Raw genomic sequence first — 20,877 nt, 5'->3', positions numbered from 1 at the left:
ACTCCATACATTTTCCCTGATTCCCGAAAAGTACTCATCACGTTTCGAATGCTTAGCAGGACAGGAAAAAGGGGGGTAATAGATACTTTAGGGAAGTAATGGGTACAGTACAGTACATTGCACTCAATCTGGGATTTGTCTGTCAGTAGAATCACCTTGTATTTTGCTGATGATGGTAGCACAACAATCCAATAGGGCTATCCGATTCAGATTAGTCATCAATATCCAAATTCAATATAACCCTATCAGGTTGCGCTTCTGGCTCTCAACGGCTTGGTGTTCTGGGTTCCCTTAGACCCCCAGACTTGTCCCACAGAATGTTGAATATAGGCCTATGCTGTGCAACAGACACATGAGCGATGCAAGTGTGTGGCTTGCAAAAAGAAATGGAACGGGAGGAGATGGAAGGAGATGCCAAATCCCTGCAACATGCCATCCTTATCCTCCCCCGAAGGATCCTGGGATATCTGAACACTCCCCCGACCTTTTAAATCCTCTCTGTCAAGATGCGGTCTGTGATAGACAGGAGAGCCTCTGAGAATCTATTCTCCACCCTCTACCGCTATTCCATAAACTTGGAGCCACATAATAAAACTTCACTCTCGACGCGTCCCCTGTGACCTTCTCTTCTCCCGATCGTGCCGTGGATATTCAATTTGTTCTTTTCCAGAGGCAGGTTAGGGCAAGCAGTAGTTTCTCCTCAGAAAAATGCCTGCTTGTCTCTTTCAAAGTTGTTAATACATTTTAATGCTGCATCACCTTCTCCCCCCCCCCCCCCCCCCAGTTGCATTTTAACACCTGACTGCACAAATGATACATAACTGTCTCAATCATTATTAGGAAACGGAGGGAATTATAAGGTAAGAAAACAGTGAATGAGTTTATTTTTATATCCTCATCATTCTACCTCTCCCTGGGCGGTATCTCTTTACGCTTAGCTACGCTACAGTTATGTTTAGACTCATCTCTGTCTGTGCCATAAGACACAGAGGAAGCTTCCAGCCCTATGAAAAAGAATGAGCTTTTCTGGAATAATAAAGAGCTTTTAAAGAAGAATCGTCCACTTGGGTTCCAGTGCCTGGAGGAAGTCAATTAAGTGGATTTTCAGTGTTAAAAATGGCTGAGCCGCCCGTGGCAATGTGTACACTTTCCTAATGGAGCAGAATTGTTAAATGTTAAGTGCTGGTAAAGCAGCAGCTGCAACTGGCTTTGTGGTATTGATGTGGCTGCAAGGCCAGATGTGATATATATAGCCTGGTGTAGGGCTCATAGTTAGCACAGCATGCTAGCTATAGCATTTAGGCCTATGGATCATTCTATATCAATCAAGGGCCTTTTTCCAAAGCCGTTTTTATTGATTGATTTCATATGCAATAAGAGATATAGAAACTGTATCTTGAAAATCAAATCTCTGCACTCAAAACAACTTATATTTATATATATTTCAAACGTATTTTTCCCTCACTAACAAAAAACATCAGCTCTCTGAGCAGCTAACCGATCGCTGCAGCTGTACATAGTCCATCTGTAAATAGCCCACCCAATCTACATACCTCATCCCCATATTGTTTTTATTTACTTTTCTGCTCTTTTACGCACCAGTATCTCTACTTGCACATCATCATCTGCTCATTTATCACTCGTGTTAATCTGCTAAATTGTAATTATTTCGCTACTATGGCCTAATTATTGCCTTCTCACACCATTTGCACACACTGTAAATAGACTTTCTTTTTTCTATTGTGTTATTGACTGTATGCCTGTTTATTCCATGTGTAACTCTGTCTGTATCGCACTGCTTTTTTGCTTTATCTTGGCCAGGTCGCAGTTGTAAATGAGGACTTGTTCTCAACTAGCCTACCTGGTTAAATAAAGGTGAAATAAAAAAATAATAAACCGTGCCATTAAACCAGAAATGTAGCAGCTACAACCAGCTTAACTCTGGTACAAACACTTTCATGACCATATTTCACAGCCGGGCTAACATGCCCCTTGCTGGTACTTCTCACAGAAACCATCACCATTTTATCCCCCAACACTTTCCCTGGTTGCCACTCAAAAATGTAATCTATCACTTTTTTTTTAAAATTCACTCCAAATATACTGATTTTGAGGTATGGTGGCGTTTTACGCCAAGTTACCTGATTTTTCATGTTCCATTTTTTTGGGGCGTCGAGGCAATGATATTGTGGTGGTGCAGTGCCACCTGGTTAGCCCGGGTAGCACACACAGCCATGTCTAGTTCACCTGTCTGACCTTCATCTGCCTATGTCTGGCTCGTCTGTCATCCTGACTCGGAGCTGGAGCTCCACTCTGTTGGACACTTTGTGTGGTGAGGGTTGGTGTGTGTGTGTCTCTTGTCTTCTTGGTATCCTCTTGGTATCCTCTTCTGTATATGGGCATGTCTTTCTGCGTCTAGTCCTGTGTTTGTGTGTTAGTGATTTTGCCATGAGAATTAAAACAGCAGGGAATCATCTTTAAACAAGAGCGATGACTCGTCAGGCCTCTGTGGGAGCAGACGGAGCTGCCGTCACCGTTTGAGGCGCTGTTGTTTTAATGCAAAATCAATTCTCTTCATCCTGCTGACTTCACACAACCTGCTGCACACACACACACTGTTGAGACTTCAACAAGCCTCTCCAGCGCTCTACTAAGTAGATTTTTGTTTGTCAGTTCCTCGCTAGAAAATAAAGATTTCATTTACTTCGCAAATTGATTCCTTAAGCTTATTTTTTAGTGGGAGAGCGATGGGAGAACAGATTGTGTGTTTGTGTCAAGTGCCAGCCCATGGATTGACAAAGCGATTATTGGAGAAAATAATCAACAGCAAGTTAAAGGGGTCTTTAGATGTATCTAGGCTGGCCAGCTGTGATAGTTGCCTACTTACTGTCAGCACCTTATAGTTTTACTTTCTCCTCTTCAAAAACCTTCACAAGGGCAAGGCTATTGATTCTTCTAATTTTCTGAAGCACAAGTACAGATAGTCAAATTAAATTGGCACCCTTGCATTATTCAATTTATTTTAAGTAAAACAATAAAATGACAACTTTTAGTGTTTGCAACTGCACATGACCTTAAACTGGAATTTAGATTTTTTTTTACTGTAAGGAGATAATAAATGATTGAATATTCATATTAAGTTGGTTGAAGGCGATGGTTGTCCTTTTGCTGTGTAATTTCTCACCTGATAAGTTGCAGGCGCCTACATGAGTAAAAATATCCCTGGGGCCAAGCTTCCTGACATCCAGGATCTATATACTAGGCGCTGTCAGAGGAAGGCCCAAAGAATTGTCAAGGACTCCAGTCACCCAAGTCTTAGACTGTTCTCTCTGCTACTGCATGGCAAGCGGTACAGGACCAGAAGGCTCATTAACAGCTTCTACCCCCAAGCCATAAGACTGCTGAACAACTAATCAAATGGCCACCCGGACTACTGACATGTACCGGTTCCCCCAGTATATAACATCGTTATTATGTACATTTCTTGTTACGTTTTTTGATTTGATTGATTCAACATTTAATAAAAAAAAAATGTTTTTAGTTTATTTAGTCTATTTTATTAACTCTATTTCTTAAACTGCATTGCTGATTAAGGGCTTGTAAGCATTTCACTGTAAAGTCTACACCTGTTGTATTTGGCGCATGTGACAAATACTTTTGATTTGAAATAGCTATTCAACCAGTTTTGGAAATGAATAAACAGAACATTCTTCATTGCACTCCATAGTAAAGTGTAACAGTGCCAATGTATTTGATTGCATCTGTAAGTGTGGTGGATGGAAGGTTGTTGAATTTAGTTTGAATTGCAGTGACTGAGCAATCTAACAAATCCCAGAGTGGACTGTAGTATCATGCATGAACCAGGGGTTGGAACCTACATTTATTATCCAATCGTTTCGTTCTGATCAAATCAAATTGAATTGTATTCACATGCGCCGAATACAACAGGTGTAGACTTTACAGTGAAATGCTTACTTACGAGCCCCCAACCAACAATGCGTGATTTAAAAGCAGCTTTAAAACAAAAATAGTGAGACTATATACAGTCGTGGCCAAAAGTTTTGAGAATGACACTGAAGCAGCAAATTAATATTTGTGTCTTTAGATATTTTTGTCAGATGTTACTACGGAATACTGAAGTATAATTACAAGCATTTCATAAGTGTCAAAGGCTTTTATTGACAATTACATGAAGTTGATGCAAGAGTCAATATTTGCAGTGTTGACCCTTCTTTTTCAAGACCTCTGTAATCCGCCCTGGCATGCTGTCAATTAACTTCTGGGCCACATCCTGACTGACGGCAGCCCATTCTTGCATAATCAATGCTTGGAGTGTCAGAATTTGTGGGTTTTTGTTTGTCCACCCGCCTCTTGAGGATTGACCACAAGTTCTCAGTGGGATTAAGGTCTGGGGAGTTTCCTGACCATGGACCCAAAATATCGATGTTTTGTTCCCCGAGCCACTTAGTTATCACTTTTGCCTTATGGCAAGGTGCTCCATCATGCTGGAAAAGGCATTGTTCGTCACCAAACTGTTCTTGGATGGTTGGGAGAAGTTGCTCTCGGAGGATGTGTTCTTATGCAAAATTGTGAGTGAGTCCACTCCCTTGGCTGAGAAGCAACCCCACACATGAATGGTCTCAGGATGCTTTACTGTTGGCATGACACAGGACTGATGGTAGCGCTCACCTTGTCTACTCCGGACAAGCCTTTTTTCGGATGCCCCAAACAATCGGGAAGGGGATTCATCAGAGAAAATGACTTTACCCCAGTCCTCAGCAGTCCAATTCCTGTACCTTTTGCAGAATATCAGTCCGTACCTGATGTTTTACTTGGGGAGAAGTGGCTTCTTTGCTGCCCTTCTTGACACCAGGCCATCCTCCAAAGGTCTTCGTCTCACTGTGTGTGCAGATGCACTTACACCTGCCTGCTGCCATTCCTGAACAAGCTATGTACTGGTGGTGCCCCGATCCCGCAGCTGAATCAACTTTAGGAGACGGTCCTGGCGCTTGCTGGACTTTCTTGGGTGGCCTGAAGCCGCCTTCACAACAATTGAACCGCTCTCCTTGAAGTTCTTGATTTAGGTGCAATCTTACTGGCTCAATATCCTTGCCTGTGAAGCTCTTTTTGTGCAAAGCAATGATGACGGCACATGTTTCCTTGCAGGTAACCATGGTAGACAGAGGAAGAACAATGATTCCAAGCACCATCCTCATTTTGAAGCTTCCAGTCTGTTATTCAAACTCAATCAGCATGACAGTGATCTCCAGCCTTGTCCTCATCAACACTCACCTGTGTTAACGAGAGAATTACTGACATGTCAGCTGGTCCTTTTGTGGCAGGGCTGAAATGCACTGGAAATGTTTTTTGGGGATTCAGTTCATTTGCATGGAAAAGAGTGACTTTTCAATTCATCTGATCACTCTTCATAACATTCTGGAGTATATGCAAATTGCCATCATACAAACTGAGGCAGCAGACTTTGTGAAAATTACAAAATAGAAACGAGCAGAGAAAGCTCACACTTTATAGTTCAAAAAGACAGTTTGCTGATTTACTTGGATTTGACCACTTTCCTCTCCAATCCTCTGCCATATTCACTAGGTGGGGTTACAAGGTAGGATTAGGGGTCAATTTTGAATCGGACAGGAGGACACCTAATTTCAGGAATTTAATTGACCTAACTGTGGTTTGTGTACCTGCCTGGCTATGGAGCACATCTGCTCACAACTAGGACAGTCCTGACTCCAAAGGAAGAGACACTCCTCTTGAACCTACTTGGAACTAAATGCTTGCGCTGATCAAGAATGTATTACTATTGACAGATTTTTCTCTTCACCTACCAAATTACTATGTTTTATGTGCTCTCTACTGTATCCAGCTAACCACACTGCCAGCCCACCTCCAACATTCTCTAACCAGTTTGTAACTTACTCAAACTGTGCTTGTACTGTATGACGGAGTGGTTTGAAACTTTTGAAGGACTCACTCCTTTTGACTTGCTTCTATTCTTGTTCTGACTCAATCACTGCTTGAAATGTCTAAAGGTTGGTGAAGTCCAACATGTTCCATCAATAAAGTAACCAATTTCTCTTCTCTCAATTCATGAATGAAACTTCCCCCCCACATCCTGATTTAACCCTCCCGTTGTGTTAGTTTCATGTTAATTATGTGTTCCTGGTCCAAAATGATCGCCCCCATTATTGCTGATTTATACATCTATAATACATATATTATCACCTAATGTTGTTAGATCTTTTTATCAACTTAAGTTCTTGTGAACGTTACACGTTTTGAACTTCTATTTGCTATTTCTGGACTGTAGGCCTCATTGACCTGAGCTCATACAACTCGTTTTTGAGTAAAAAAAAAAAACAATGTATGGATTATTTTGACTGTAACATACTCAGATGAAACCTATTGTGCTATTTATCAGACTACTTTGTCAAAGTTTAACAAGGACTCTCCTCTTCACCAGTGTCATGATCAAAGATATGAATGATCAAGAGCCTCACATACAGTATATCATTTGGTCATTGTGCTGCCACAGAATGAATTGTGAGCAAGGCCTCAAAAAAGCTTTATATACCAGAGCTACGAGAGAAGTTCTATATATTAATGAAGCAATGTTGATTGTTTGTGAGAATGCCAACAGGTGGGGAAAGATTATTTTTGGGGGCGTTGCCATGGAAGCCAAGAAGGGGGTGGTTCACGTGCTCAAATGTGGTGGTCTGGGAGAGCAAGTGTGTCCATCTGATGAATTGGCATGTGCCTGAACTCAATTTTAGACTGTCTCACCCGTTAATTTCTAATGACCGGTCACTTTTGACCGGAAACACCCAAAGTGTTATGAAAATCATCAAAGTCATTGAACCGTATGACAATCAGATTAAATGAACTACATTTTTCAGAGAACTTGTCCAATTCAACTGGGACACAGCAGGAGGGTTAATGGAGTTTTCAAAAGGTTTTGACCCCACCCAACCTAGCTATCCACTGCATATCTCACAGCAGTAGCACTCGGATAATACTTCTGAGTCTCTTGAAATACTTGACCTTCCTCTGTCACCAACATTAGAATAGCAACCCTCACCACCTCCCTTTTAAGACACATTATCAAGTCAGCGTGATTACATGGACATATGGTAATGGCCCTTATAGCCAGTGCTCAGGGGGCTGCCTGGCACACATACGTCTTGTTGTAAGAGCTATTTGTTGTGCCGTGGGAGTGAAGAATGGGCACAAGCCTCAACTGCTCCAGAGATGAATGGTTTTCTGGTGCTGTAGATTTCCAGGCAATCAATTACTGTATCACTATGGGCCTAGTCTACACCAGCAGGACTAGACATATGATGTATACTGTAGCTAGATACATTCTCACTGGAGGAGAGGTGTGTTTGTATCCGGTGTGTGCGAGTGTGTTTTCAATGTTATACCATTGTTAGGCCCTCGACCCTCTTTGCATTAATCTCTGCCCATCTGTTATTGAATGTGGGTTGATATGAAGAGAATAATATGGCCAACAACCTTAACAGTTCCCTTTTCAAATTCCTCTGCCATACTGAAACATTTGCTGATGCAGTGGACCTGTGTCAGTAGTAAAGTGCTCGAACAGTTAGCGTGCGTCCCAAATGGCCCCCTCATCCCTACATAGAGTAGTGCAGGAACTTTTGCCCAGCCTGGTGCCCACTGGAACGCAGTTCGTTTTAACAGATTTAAAGTTATTGGAAGTTACTGTATCCCCGAACGTAGTTCCCACAATGTGTGTGGATGCATGGGTGTATATGTGCGTGTCTAGACTAGACTAGTGTATAATGCTAGGCTTGTGATGAATCGTTCTCGACTACTCACAAGGCTAGCGTGGGCAGGTTTTTTTTCTTCTCTCCAGTGAATTGATTCAAATATGTATGTTTGATTCAAAGTATAGGGTGGTATATGCTTGGGTGGTATCCAGGTTATCATACCTTCAAACAGACCTTGTGCCATACTGGGATATTTGGTAATACCGGCACTGGACACACGGGGCGCTGTTTTCAAACCCCACTGTAATCCGAAGGTTAGCAATGCTAACAAGTACATGTAAAAATCCATAGAGAATGAGAACTAAATGCGAACGAGTGCATTGTGAGCATTTTAACAGTCATTTTATATATGAACTAAACCCTACAAGTATACAAGTAACTAAAAAAAGCTACTTAGTTTTCGGCATGCACAAAATCACAAAATAAATATTAAACAGCAAGGCTCTGGATCCAGGGGGGGTTCTCTGCTGTTACCAAGTGAAGCTTGATTTTGGAAGAAGCTAACCATTTAGCTAGCGAGCTACTGAATTGGAAAACCAAATGCACATCTTCAGAGCTTTTAGCACACTTTAGACAGTTAATTTAATAGTTATAAGATATCTATCTGACAACCACTTACTTGTGAATTCCATATTGTATGTAACAAGATCACCTGGTGTGTGCTGCACAACAGTGAGTGACTCGCAAGGAATTTCCCTCAAAAAAATGTAGGCACTGAGCAAATTTCAGGTCTGCTGAGTGCAAACTCTAACTTTGTGGAATTTCTGTGCAACTTCTGGGCCGCGTTTACTGTGAACACTGACGCTGTACTCACTTTAGGTTACAGGTATAACAGTGGCCAAGTAGGTTGCTGTGGCTATTTGATCATAATGTAGGCCTATCAGAGTGGCTTAGCATAAACTATGGAGAAAATGCATCGCAATACATTTTAACATGGAATTAGCTGTTCTGTATTTCAGCCTACAGTAGCCAATGTGTGGTGTTCAATGTAGGCCTATATTCCATAAGACTTTTCAAAGAAATTTAGAGATTGATAGTAACCTGTTTATCCACTTGTCTCTCAGACAAGGTGACTGAACATGTTGTATTTGTTTGCAAGAAACCACTTTACAAAATGAAATGCATTATTATTCTCATACCACTATTACGGATAATCAGGCAAATGATGCTACCCTTGGCATATTGGCTACTTATATTTTGAGACAGGCTTGAATGAGCTAACACTGCCCCAAAATACAACACTGCCCCTTGCAGATAAAATGCTCTTTACCAGACTTGCATTTTCAAAGAAGGCTAAAAATGCACGTGTTGTGCTCTTGTAGGAAGCAACCACTCCGACATTGCTGACTAGAAATGAGGTATAACTGGGCTAATAACTCACTAACAGAATATGAACAAATGTACACCTGGCTACATGCAGTTGTTGGTTTGATCGCAAAACAAACGTATCTATTCGCATCTATACCCCGTTTTCTCCCCAATGTTGTGGTATCCAATTGTTTAGTAGCTACTGTCTTGTCTCATCGCTACAACTCCCGTACGGGCTCAGGAGAGACGAAGGTTGAAAGTCTTGCGTCCTCCGATACACAACCAAACCAAGCCGCACTGCTTCTTAACACAGCGCGCATCCAACCCGGAAGCCAGCTGCACCAATGTGTCCGGAGGAAACACCGTGCACCTGGCAACCTTGGTTAGCGCGCACTGCGCCCGGCCCGCCACAGGAGTCGCTGGTGCGCGATGAGACCAGGATATCCCTACCGGCCAACCCCTCCCTAACCCGGACGACGCTAGGCCAATTGTGCATCGCCCTACAGATCTCCCGGTCGCGGACGGTTACGACAGAGCCTGGGCGCGTAAAATTCTACTTGAGTAAAAGTATTTGCTATGAAATATACTTAAGTATAAATCATTTCTAATTCCTTATATTTAGCAAACCAGACCTCATTTTCTTTTTACTTTTATTTACGGATAGAGGGGTAAACTCTAACACTTTACTGACAAAGCGTGTGTGTTTAGTGAGTCCAACATATCAGAGGCAGTAAGGATGACCAGGGATGTTCTCTTGATAAGTGTGTGAATTAGACCAACGAGTTGTTTTGTGTGTCAGGGAAAATCTATGGAGTAAAAAGTACATAATTTTCTTTGACTGTTGTGAAGTAAAAGTTACAGATACCCCAAATACTACTCAAGTAGTACATATTATTTAAGTACTTTACACCACTGCTACCGGTAACCTTCATAATGAAAAATTGTGTGACAAGTGAAATGAAGAATGTGATCTTTTCTCCTATTGTATTGCACAAGTTGACTGCAGGTATTTACTTAAAGTAGCTATATATAGCTACTTTAAGTAAATACCTGCAGTCAACTTGTGCAATATATATATGTTCACATTCACATTCATAAGTTAAAATGGTATTGATGATATTAGGAAAACCATCCCGTGGCCCAATTACAGAGGAGGAACTTTAAATAAATAATAATATATATTTTATTTATTTTACTTTTATTTAACAAGGCAAGTCAGTTAAGAACAAATTCTTATTTTCAATGACGGCCTAGGAACTGTCTTGTTCAGGTGCAGAACGACATATTTGTACCGTGTCAGCTCAGGGGATTCGATCTTAAAACCTTTCTTGATGCAATTAAATATTTTAAGTCTGGGAAAACCCCAGGGCTGGATGGCGCATACCAGTTGAGGTATATCAACCTGTTTTTGATGTGCTCAGAGGACCGTTTATTAGTTTTAACCACTCTTATACCAATGGTAATAAATAAATAAATAACTGAAATCGCATATACATTCTCCAAGTATTCAGACCCTTTTCTCAGTACTTTGTTGAAGCACCTTTGGACAGCACCAAGTGGGCTGTCTGGTGCCTTTTTCTGAGGAGTGGCTTCCGTGTGGCCACTCTACCATAAAGGCTTGATGGTTGGAGTGCTGCGGAGATGGTTGTCCTTCTGGAACGTTCTCCCGTCTCCACAGAGGAACCCTAGAGCTCTGTCAAGTTTTTCAACACCTTCCTGACCAAGGCCCTTCTCACATTTTTGCTCAGTTCTAGGAAGAGTCTCGGTGGTTTCAAACTTCTTCCATTTAAGAATGGAGGCCACTGTGTTCTTGGGGAGCTTCAATGCTGCAGAAATGTTTTGGCACCCTTCCCCAGATTTGTGCCTCAACACAATCCTGTCTTGGAGCTCTACGGATCGGTGTGTGCCTTTCCCAATCATGTCCAATCACTTGAAGTTACTACAGGTGGACTCCAATCGGGCAGTAGGTGGCCTAGTGGGTAGGGATGTGGGCAAGTAACCGAAAGGTTGCTTGATCGAATACCGGAGCTGATAAGGTAAAAATCTGTAATTTTGTTAGAATGACGTGGATGTCAATTTAAGGCAGCCCCCTTACCTCTCTGATTCAGAGGGGTTGGGTTAAATGCGGAGGGTACATTTTCAGTTGAACCCATTCAGATGTTCAACTGACTCGGTATCCTCCTTTCCAATCAAGTTGTAGAAACATCTCAAGTATGATCAATGGAAACAGGATGCACCTTAGCTCAATTTCCAGTCTCCCAGCAAAAGGTCTGAATACTTATGTTAAAGTATTTGTGTTCTTTTCATTTTTAGTACATTCGCAAACGTGTCTAAACCAATTTTCGTTTTGTCATTATGGGGTATTGTGTATAGATTGATGAGGAACAAAATGTGTTAAATCCATTTTAGAATGAGGCTGTAAGGAAACAAAATGTATTAAATCCATTTTAGAATGAGGCTGTAAGGAAACAAAATGTATTAAATCATTTTTAGAATGAGGCTGTAAGGAAACAAAATGTATTAAATCCATTTTAGAATGAGGCTGTAAGGAAACAAAATGTATTAAATCCATTTTAGAATGAGGCTGTAAGGAAACAAAATGTATTAAATCATTTTTAGAATGAGGCTGTAAGGAAACAAAATGTGTTAAATCCATTTTAGAATGAGGCTGTAAGGAAACAAAATGTATTAAATCATTTTTAGAATGAGGCTGTAAGGAAACAAAATGTGTTAAATCCATTTTAGAATGAGGCTGTAAGGAAACAAAATGTATTAAATCATTTTTAGAATGAGGCTGTAAGGAAACAAAATGTATTAAATCCATTTTAGAATGAGGCTGTAAGGAAACAAAATGTATTAAATCATTTTTAGAATGAGGCTGTAAGGAAACAAAATGTGTTAAATCCATTTTAGAATGAGGCTGTAAGGAAACAAAATGTATTAAATCATTTTTAGAATGAGGCTGTAAGGAAACAAAATGTGTTAAATCCATTTTAGAATGAGGCTGTAAGGAAACAAAATGTGTTAAATCCATTTTAGAATGAGGCTGTAAGGAAACAAAATGTATTAAATCCATTTTAGAATGAGGCTGTAAGGAAACAAAATGTATTAAATCATTTTTAGAATGAGGCTGTAAGGAAACAAAATGTGTTAAATCCATTTTAGAATGAGGCTGTAAGGAAACAAAATGTGTTAAATCCATTTTAGAATGAGGCTGTAAGGAAACAAAATGTGTTAAATCCATTTTAGAATGAGGCTGTAAGGAAACAAAATGTGAAAAAAGTCAGGTTTCTGAATGCACTATATAAAGATCCTGTCCATTAAAATTGGTGGCCCCTTACACTTCAGTGTTGTGATGCAAAAATTCTAGCAAAATGCATAGAATGAAAGTTATTTTGGGATATTATTCATCGTAATCAGGAGTATTTTCTACATGGACAATAGATTCAAGATAATATAACACAAGTACTGGAAACAATAGAACGCTATGAAAAATCCAGGGAACCAGGCCTGGTATTCATAGCTGACTTTCAAAAATACTTTTGATAAAGTACGACTGGAATTTACATATAAATGCCTGGAATATTTCCATTTTGGAGAATCTCTTATACAATGGGTTAATGTTATGTAAAGTAACCCAAGTTGTAAAATAGTAAATAATGGCTACTTCTCATAGTATTAAACTGTCAATAGGAGTAAAACAATGTTGTCCACTATCAGCATATCTATTTATTATGGCCATAGAGATGTTGGCTATTAAAATCACATCCAACAGTAGTATCAAGGGGTCTAGAAAGCCAGGGCATAAATACAAAAGTGTCATTGTACGCTGATGATTCATGTTTTCTTTGAAATCCACAAATTGGATCCCTCCACAGCCTCATAGAGAGTCTAGATAATTTTTCTAACCTCTTGAGGCCGATATGTGAAGCGTAATAAAGGGCAGTGTTACTAGCAACAGCAGTGTGCGGGTTTCTCGTTTTTTCTCTCATATTATTCAATTGTTTACTTGCACCTGCAACAAAGATCGCTCAGATGTGCGAGTGCCTTTTGATTGGAAAGTTAGCAAAAGTAGATGCCATCTTGCTACCATGGAAAGGACAATACCTGTCTATTTGTGGAAAAATCACCCTGATTTAACTCTTTAGTCATATCCCAGTTTACCTATTTGCGTATGGCCTTGGCTTTACCTAACAACTTGTTTTTTAAATATGTGCAAAATATTACATTTTATTTGGCATGGCAAGCCAGACAAAATGAAACCGTTATGTTTATTATGAATATGAATTCAGAGGGCAGAAATGATTAAATATTAAAGCATTAGACCTCTCACTAAAGGCTTCAGTCATACCGAAGCTATATTTATATCCGAACTAGTTCTCTAGCAGATTAGTAAGAATGGCTCACCCAGTGTTCAAGAATGGCCTTTTCCCTCTATTCAGATTACAGCTCCAAAATAGCGTTATTTTTAAAACAAGCCATTGAAAGATGCAATATCAGTGTGACCCACCAGAAAACACAGAAATGATTACAACATATTATTATGATTAACTCAAATATGCTAACTGATAGAAAAACAATTTAAAACATATATTTTTTAAACAAAACCGGTGTAATTTTTTTCTAAATGATATCATACACATCACTGGTGGAGGGAGGTATGTCACACATGCAGCTAACAAAAACATATGGAAAAGTCTGCTCTATATAAATTGCAACCAACAAGTTGCAGCATTACCTCAAAGATGGAAGGGGAGAAAGTAAGAAACTTGTCTGTTGGCCCTGCATTAAAGACCAAAATTGGTTAAAGAAAATTGTGATAAATAAATAAAGTATACCAGTTTCGGTTAAGGACCAACAAATTGGCAGCTGTGCCATATATATTTTCAATGTACCTGTTCAATGGCCCATGGTTTATGAACTGATACACAAAACAACGCCGTTTTGAAAACTTAGTTTTTTCAATTTAAAATTGTTGTAGAAATGTGGGTGATACAACCCTACCAGCTCTACAGATTTTGCTGTGAAGAGACAGAATCATTAGATCATTTGTTTAAGTACTCTCCATATGTAGCTTGTTTTTGGTCGCAGGAATGGCTGAAGAAGTGCAACATTTATTTGGAGTTAACTCTGCTAATTACATTGCTGGGTGACCTGAAAAGTCAGTCAACAATATATCAATAATATAATAATGCTCTTACCAAAAATGTTTTCTTTTAATTTACTATATATATATATATATATATATATATGCCATTCATTTTTCAACTGCGATGTGATGTTCAACCAAAACTCAACCTTTCTATTCTGTTTCTACAGACTGTAAATTAAAAGAAAAGGCAGGCTGACGGATGGGACTAAAAACAAACAAAACTAATGTAAATGTACTCCGTCCGTAAAATGTTTATAGTATGTATAATCTGGAAGTAGAATCCTAGGTTATGTTGTCCAATTAGCGGGGTTAGGGGAAAAAATAAAACATATCTTTTTTTTAAAGGAGTGGAACTGGCTTCGAGGTCCTGAGTTGAGTTTGAGGAGCCTATACTATCCTAACTGTTCTAGTGTTTTCTTCCAAGGGTTACCTTCCTGCCAACACAGAGAGGAGAGAGAGCACGCTACAGAGGAAGAGACAGGAATACTTCGGTTTCATAGAACAGTACTACGACTCGCGCAACGACGAGCACCACCAAGACACGTACAGACAGGTAAGGATGCTACGTATGACTACACACACAGTCACATTTTGTCACTCTTTATTTCTTTCTTTCTTTCTCTCCTTCCTTTTTTTGCTCCTCTTCTCCCCTGTCTTTCTGTATACCTATATCCACTGAGACAATTTGATTTAACCTTTATTTAAACTAGGCAAGTTAGTTACAATGACTGCCTACCCCGGCCAAACCCTAGTGACGCTGGGCCAATTTGTGCGCCACCCTATGGGACTCCCAATCACGGCCGGTTGTGATTCAGTCTGGAACTGAACCAGTGTCTGTAGTGACGCTTCTAGCACTGAGATGCAGTGCCTTAGACCGCTGTGCCACTCATGAGCCCATGCACTCATATATTGAGAGCAGTCTGTCTATGCAAAGCTCCGCTCCTCCACAGTTCATCCGTTCCAGTGGTGGATAAATATAATTCCTCCTCGGCTATCTACAGTTCAGACCCCTCCACCTCAGTGACGGCAGACATATTCATTTGCGCAGATAGAATGGGCTGTCCTGTGGGTGTAAATCCCCAAGCCCTCTTACCAGCCATTTCTCTTTGTCCCTGATGTGTTGGTTCACCCACCGCCCCGACTAGCCAAGCCACAGCCTGTCAGCGGCCGCGAGGCTGCATCGCAGATCCAGTTATACGGTGATAAGTGGTTTTTCATGCTGCTCTCCTCTCACACATAGCAGTGGCTCTCTCGCTCTAAAATATGACCCTCCTCCCACCATTGGTGTCAGACTCTCTCCCTCCCTCTGTTTATCAGGGAAATCACTTCTGCTGACACACACACACACACACCTCATATGTTTTACTATCCTTGTGGGGACCTACAATTGTTTTCCATTCAAAATCCTATTTTCCCTAAACCTAACCCGAGGCTTCAAATAGCCTTTCTCCCTGCAGGGGATAATTGTACTTGTTTTACTCTCCTTTTGGTGATTTCCGGTGCCCACGAGGATAGTAAACACATGCACGCATGATATTAAAAAAATAATATGACCCTCCTCATGTGGTGTGTTGTCGATATTTACTATGGTGCGACAATATTTACTCTGCTGAGATCAACAACCGTTTCCCGCTAGAGTAAGATGAAGAGAGGAAAGCCCTCTCTTTGCCTTGAAGAAAATGACTGATATTTACTTTAAAATGGGAGAGCTTTAGGCTTCCAGCAAACTGAGTAGAAATGTCGCCTCAGCAGGGAGTCTGGAGACCGTTCTTCTCTACACTGATCTCAGTTCTGTGTTCAGTGGCAGAGGATGTTTTCTGTCTGATCACAGGCTCACTGCTGTTCCTGAGTCAGGGACCTGTGACTGTATGTTCCCCGGTCTCTCTTCTGTAACTCCTCTCATCTCCCTACAGTAGTGGATCTCTCGCGCCAACTTTCTCTTTCAATCAATCAAGTGTATTTATAAAGCCCTTTTTACGTCAGTGGATGTCACATAGTACTTATACAGACACCCAGCCTAAAAACCCAAAGAGCAAGCAACGGTGGCTAGGAAAAACTCCTTAGAAAGGCACTCCCTCCCACTCTCTCAGGAGGGGACTATCAGGCACTCCCTCCCACACTCTCAGGAGGGAACTATCAGACACTCCCTCCCACACTCTCAGGAGGGGACTATCAGGCACTCCCTCCCACACTCTCAGGAGGGGACTATCAGACGCTCCCTCCCACACTCTCAGGAGGGGACTATCAGGCACTCCCTCCCACACTCTCAGGAGGGGACTATCAGGCGCTCCCTCCCACACTCTCAGGAGGGGACTATCAGACGCTCCCTCCCACACTCTCAGGAGGGGACTATCAGGCACTCCCTCCCACACTCTCAGGAGGGGACTATCAGACGCTCCCTCCCACACTCTCAGGAGGGGACTATCAGGCACTCCCTCCCACACTCTCAGGAGGGGACTATCAGGCGCTCCCTCCCACACTCTCAGGAGGGGACTATCAGACGCTCCCTTCCACACTCTCAGGAGGGGACTATCAGCCGCTCCCTCCCACACTCTCAGGAGGGGACTATCAGCTGCTCCCTCCCACACTCTCAGGAGGGGACTATCAGACGCTCCCTCCCACACTCTCAGGAGGGGACTATCAGGCGCTCCCTCCCACACTCTCAGGAGGGGACTATCAGACGCTCCCTCCCACACTCTCAGGAGGGGACTATCAGACGCTCCCTCCCACACTCTCAGGAGGGGACTATCAGACGCTCCCTCCCACACTCTCAGGAGGGGACTATCAGACGCTCCCTCCCACACTCTCAGGAGGGGACTATCAGGCACTCCCTCCCACACTCTCAGGAGGGGACTATCAGACGCTCCCTCCCACACTCTCAGGAGGGGACTATCAGGCACTCCCTCCCACACTCTCAGGAGGGGACTATCAGGCGCTCCCTCCCACACTCTCAGGAGGGGACTATCAGACGCTCCCTCCCACACTCTCAGGAGGGGACTATCAGCCGCTCCCTCCCACACTCTCAGGAGGGGACTATCAGACGCTCCCTCCCACACTCTCAGGAGGGGACTATCAGGCGCTCCCTCCCACACTCTCAGGAGGGGACTATCAGACGCTCCCTCCCACACTCTCAGGAGGGGACTATCAGACGCTCCCTCCCACACTCTCAGGAGGGGACTATCAGGCGCTCCCTCCCACACTCTCAGGAGGGGACTATCAGACGCTCCCTCCCACACTCTCAGGAGGGGACTATCAGGCGCTCCCTCCCACACTCTCAGGAGGGGACTATCAGGCGCTCCCTCCCACATCTACTGTATTTTTGTTTGTTGAATGCTTGAGTCTGTCAGAGGTTTCATATTTTCTAGTCACATTTCTGTACTATATCCCGTTGAATTGTCTCATGTTGATGTGTGTGTGTAGCATTATGTGCCTTTTTGTGAAAACAGAAGGTTTTTCCCCCCTCCACATCTAGGGCTGGGAAAAAGCCCACTGTGGATATGTGTTCAGGAGACTGTGTTGACTTATTCCCCTGGTGTGTGTGCATTTGTGGGTATGTTGTGCACGGTCCGTGTGTGTATGCGCGGCGACTGAATGTGTGTGTGATGTGTTTGTGTTCACTGTTTTCTCCACGCCACCAGATTCGTATAGACATCCCCCGGATGAGTCCAGAGTGTCTAATGCTGCAGCCTATGGTGACCGAGGTAAGACTGGTTAAAGAGGCTGCAGACCCAACCCCCTCTCGCCAGCATGACCCCGGTCCAGTTCCCGTCTGCCCTGCCAGTGTTTGTCCGTCTGTCTGCAGGCTCCAACTTCTGAACTGGGTGAAAGTGGCTCTCTGGTTTGACGAGGCTCTCCTCCACATGTATGTGACGATGAGGTGTATATGTGCTTGTGCCACGCACTTGACCCCGCTGTGGTTCCATAGAGAAAATGGGGTTTGGTTTGCAGAGAGCTAGTGAGCCACATTACCCCCTCCGCCCAGTTCGGAAATATAGCCTGCAGTTCTCTGCCGTCAGTACACGCCTTGGACCCCTGAATCCAGTCCATCCACTAACCAGCTCTCTCTCTCTCCTCTCTGTTCCCTCTCTGTGACGGCGTATGATAACCTCGGCTGCTCTTCTGTTTTGTGTTTCCTCTCTCCTCTCTGTTCCCTCTCTGTGACGGCGTATGATAACCTCGGCTGCTCTTCTGTTTTGTGTTTCCTCTCTCTCCTCTCTGTTCCCTCTCTGTGACGGCGTATGATAACCCCGGCTGCTCTTCTGTTTTGTGTTTCCTCTCTCTCCTCTCTGTTCCCTCTCTGTGACGGCGTATGATAACCTCGGCTGCTCTTCTGTTTTGTGTTTCCTCTCTCTCCTCTCTGTTCCCTCTCTGTGACGGCGTATGATAACCCCGGCTGCTCTTCTGTTTTGTGTTTCCTCTCTCCTCTCTGTTCCCTCTCTGTGACGGCGTATGATAACCCCGGCTGCTCTTCTGTTTTGTGTTTCCTCTCTCCTCTCTGTTCCCTCTCTGTGACGGCGTATGATAACCCGGCTGGCTGCTCTTCTGTGTGACGGCGTATGATAACCCCGGCTGCTCTTCTGTTTTGTGTTTCCTCTCTCCTCTCTGTTCCCTCTCTGTGACGGCGTATGATAACCTCGGCTGCTCTTCTGTTTTGTGTTTCTCTCTCTCCTCTCTGTTCCCTCTCTGTGACGGCGTATGATAACCCCGGCTGCTCTTCTGTTTTGTGTTTCCTCTCTCTCCTCTCTGTTCCCTCTCTGTGACGGCGTATGATAACCTCGGCTGCTCTTCTGTTTTGTGTTTCCTCTCTCTCCTCTCTGTTCCCTCTCTGTGACGGCGTTTCCTCTCTGTTCCCTCTCTGTGACGGCGTATGATAACCCCGGCTGCTCTTCTGTTTTGTGTTTCCTCTCTCCTCTCTGTTCCCTCTCTGTGACGGCGTATGATAACCCCGGCTGCTCTTCTGTTTTGTGTTTCCTCTCTCTCCTCTCTGTTCCCTCTCTGTGACGGCGTATGATAACCTCGGCTGCTCTTCTGTTTTGTGTTTCCTCTCTCTCCTCTCTGTTCCCTCTCTGTGACGGCGTATGATACCGTATGATCGGCTGCTCTTCTGTTTTGTGTTTCCTCTCTCTCCTCTCTGTTCCCTCTCTGTGATAACCTCGGCTGCTCTTCTGTTTTGTGTTTCCTCTCTCCTCTCTGTTCCCTCTCTGTGACGGCGTATGATAACCCCGGCTGCTCTTCTGTTTTGTGTTTCCTCTCTCCTCTCTGTTCCCTCTCTGTGACGGCGTATGATAACCCCGGCTGCTCTTCTGTTTTGTGTTTCCTCTCTCCTCTCTGTTCCCTCTCTGTGACGGCGTATGATAACCCCGGCTGCTCTTCTGTTTTGTGTTTCCTCTCTCTCCTCTCTGTTCCCTCTCTGTGACGGCGTATGATAACCCCGGCTGCTCTTCTGTTTTGTGTTTCCTCTCTCTCCTCTCTGTTCCCTCTCTGTGACGGCGTATGATAACCCCGGCTGCTCTTCTGTTTTGTGTTTCCTCTCTCTCCTCTCTGTTCCCTCTCTGTGACGGCGTATGATAACCCCGGCTGCTCTTCTGTTTTGTGTTTCCTCTCCCGGCTCTCTCTCTCTGTTCCTCCTCTCTGTGACGGCGTATGATAACCCCGGCTGCTCTTCTGTTTTGTGTTTCCTCTCTCTCCTCTCTGTTCCCTCTCTGTGACGGCGTATGATAACCTCGGCTGCTCTTCTGTTTTGTGTTTCCTCTCTCTCCTCTCTGTTCCCTCTCTGTGACGGCGTATGATAACCTCGGCTGCTCTTCTGTTTTGTGTTTCCTCTCTCTCCTCTCTGTTCCCTCTCTGTGACGGCGTATGATAACCTCGGCTGCTCTTCTGTTTTGTGTTTCCTCTCTCTCCTCTCTGTTCCCTCTCTGTGACGGCGTATGATAACCCCGGCTGCTCTTCTGTTTTGTGTTTCCTCTCTCTCCTCTCTGTTCCCTCTCTGTGACGGCGTATGATAACCTCGGCTGCTCTTCTGTTTTGTGTTTCCTCTCTCTCCTCTCTGTTCCCTCTCTGTGACGGCGTATGATAACCTCGGCTGCTCTTCTGTTTTGTGTTTCCTCTCTCTCCTCTCTGTTCCCTCTCTGTGACGGCGTATGATAACCTCGGCTGCTCTTCTGTTTTGTGTTTCCTCTCTCCTCTCTGTTCCCTCTCTGTGACGGCGTATGATAACCTCGGCTGCTCTTCTGTTTTGTGTTTCCTCTCTCCTCTCTGCAGATCCACATTGACACACCGAGAACTAATCCCCTTATTCCTCTCTTTCAACAAGCTTCTGTCCAAGAGGTGAGGCCTTCTATACAGAACACACCGACTGCCCTGCCCAGGCAGTCACTCCCACCTCGACCTAGCTAACGTGCCACATCCTGTTCCGTCGTCTTATGCGCACACTGCACCACGCATGCATGCACGTATACTCACGCTCTCTACTAAAGAGTGGAAACCGTCTGTTGTAATGAAATGTTCTTCCGTGCTTTTTTTTTGTTGCACTCTGCAATGACTATTTTAGAAAACAGATTGTCATTGGATGTAATGGAGTGTGTCTGTCCTGAATAAGTGTGTTCAGTATTGCGA

At 43.4% G+C, this 20,877-nt stretch overlaps 1 protein-coding gene across 6 annotated transcripts in view; it reads left to right on the top strand.

The window, feature by feature from the left end:
* Positions 1-20,877, top strand: part of LOC139393258 (TBC1 domain family, member 22a) — a 188,304-nt gene that overhangs the window by 37,211 nt on the left and 130,216 nt on the right. For 2 of the 6 annotated variants that reach the window (XR_011629758.1, XM_071141736.1), the window contains exons 7-9: positions 14,687-14,815; positions 17,901-17,963; positions 20,524-20,589. Coding sequence is in view for 4 of the 6 variants with exons in the window: in XM_071141736.1 (XP_070997837.1) it covers positions 14,687-14,815; positions 17,901-17,963; positions 20,524-20,589 (258 nt within the window). In the remaining 2 variants the exon portion in view is untranslated. The remainder of the gene's footprint in view (positions 1-14,686; positions 14,816-17,900; positions 17,964-20,523; positions 20,590-20,877) is intronic. The other 4 variants (XR_011629759.1, XM_071141738.1, XM_071141737.1 and 1 more) reach the window with 3 other exon arrangements.

The sequence above is a fragment of the Oncorhynchus clarkii genome, chromosome 33 (assembly GCF_045791955.1).
Source record: "Oncorhynchus clarkii lewisi isolate Uvic-CL-2024 chromosome 33, UVic_Ocla_1.0, whole genome shotgun sequence".
NCBI classification, from domain to species: domain Eukaryota; kingdom Metazoa; phylum Chordata; class Actinopteri; order Salmoniformes; family Salmonidae; genus Oncorhynchus; species Oncorhynchus clarkii.
This window is presented reverse-complemented; position numbering and strand designations above follow the sequence as displayed.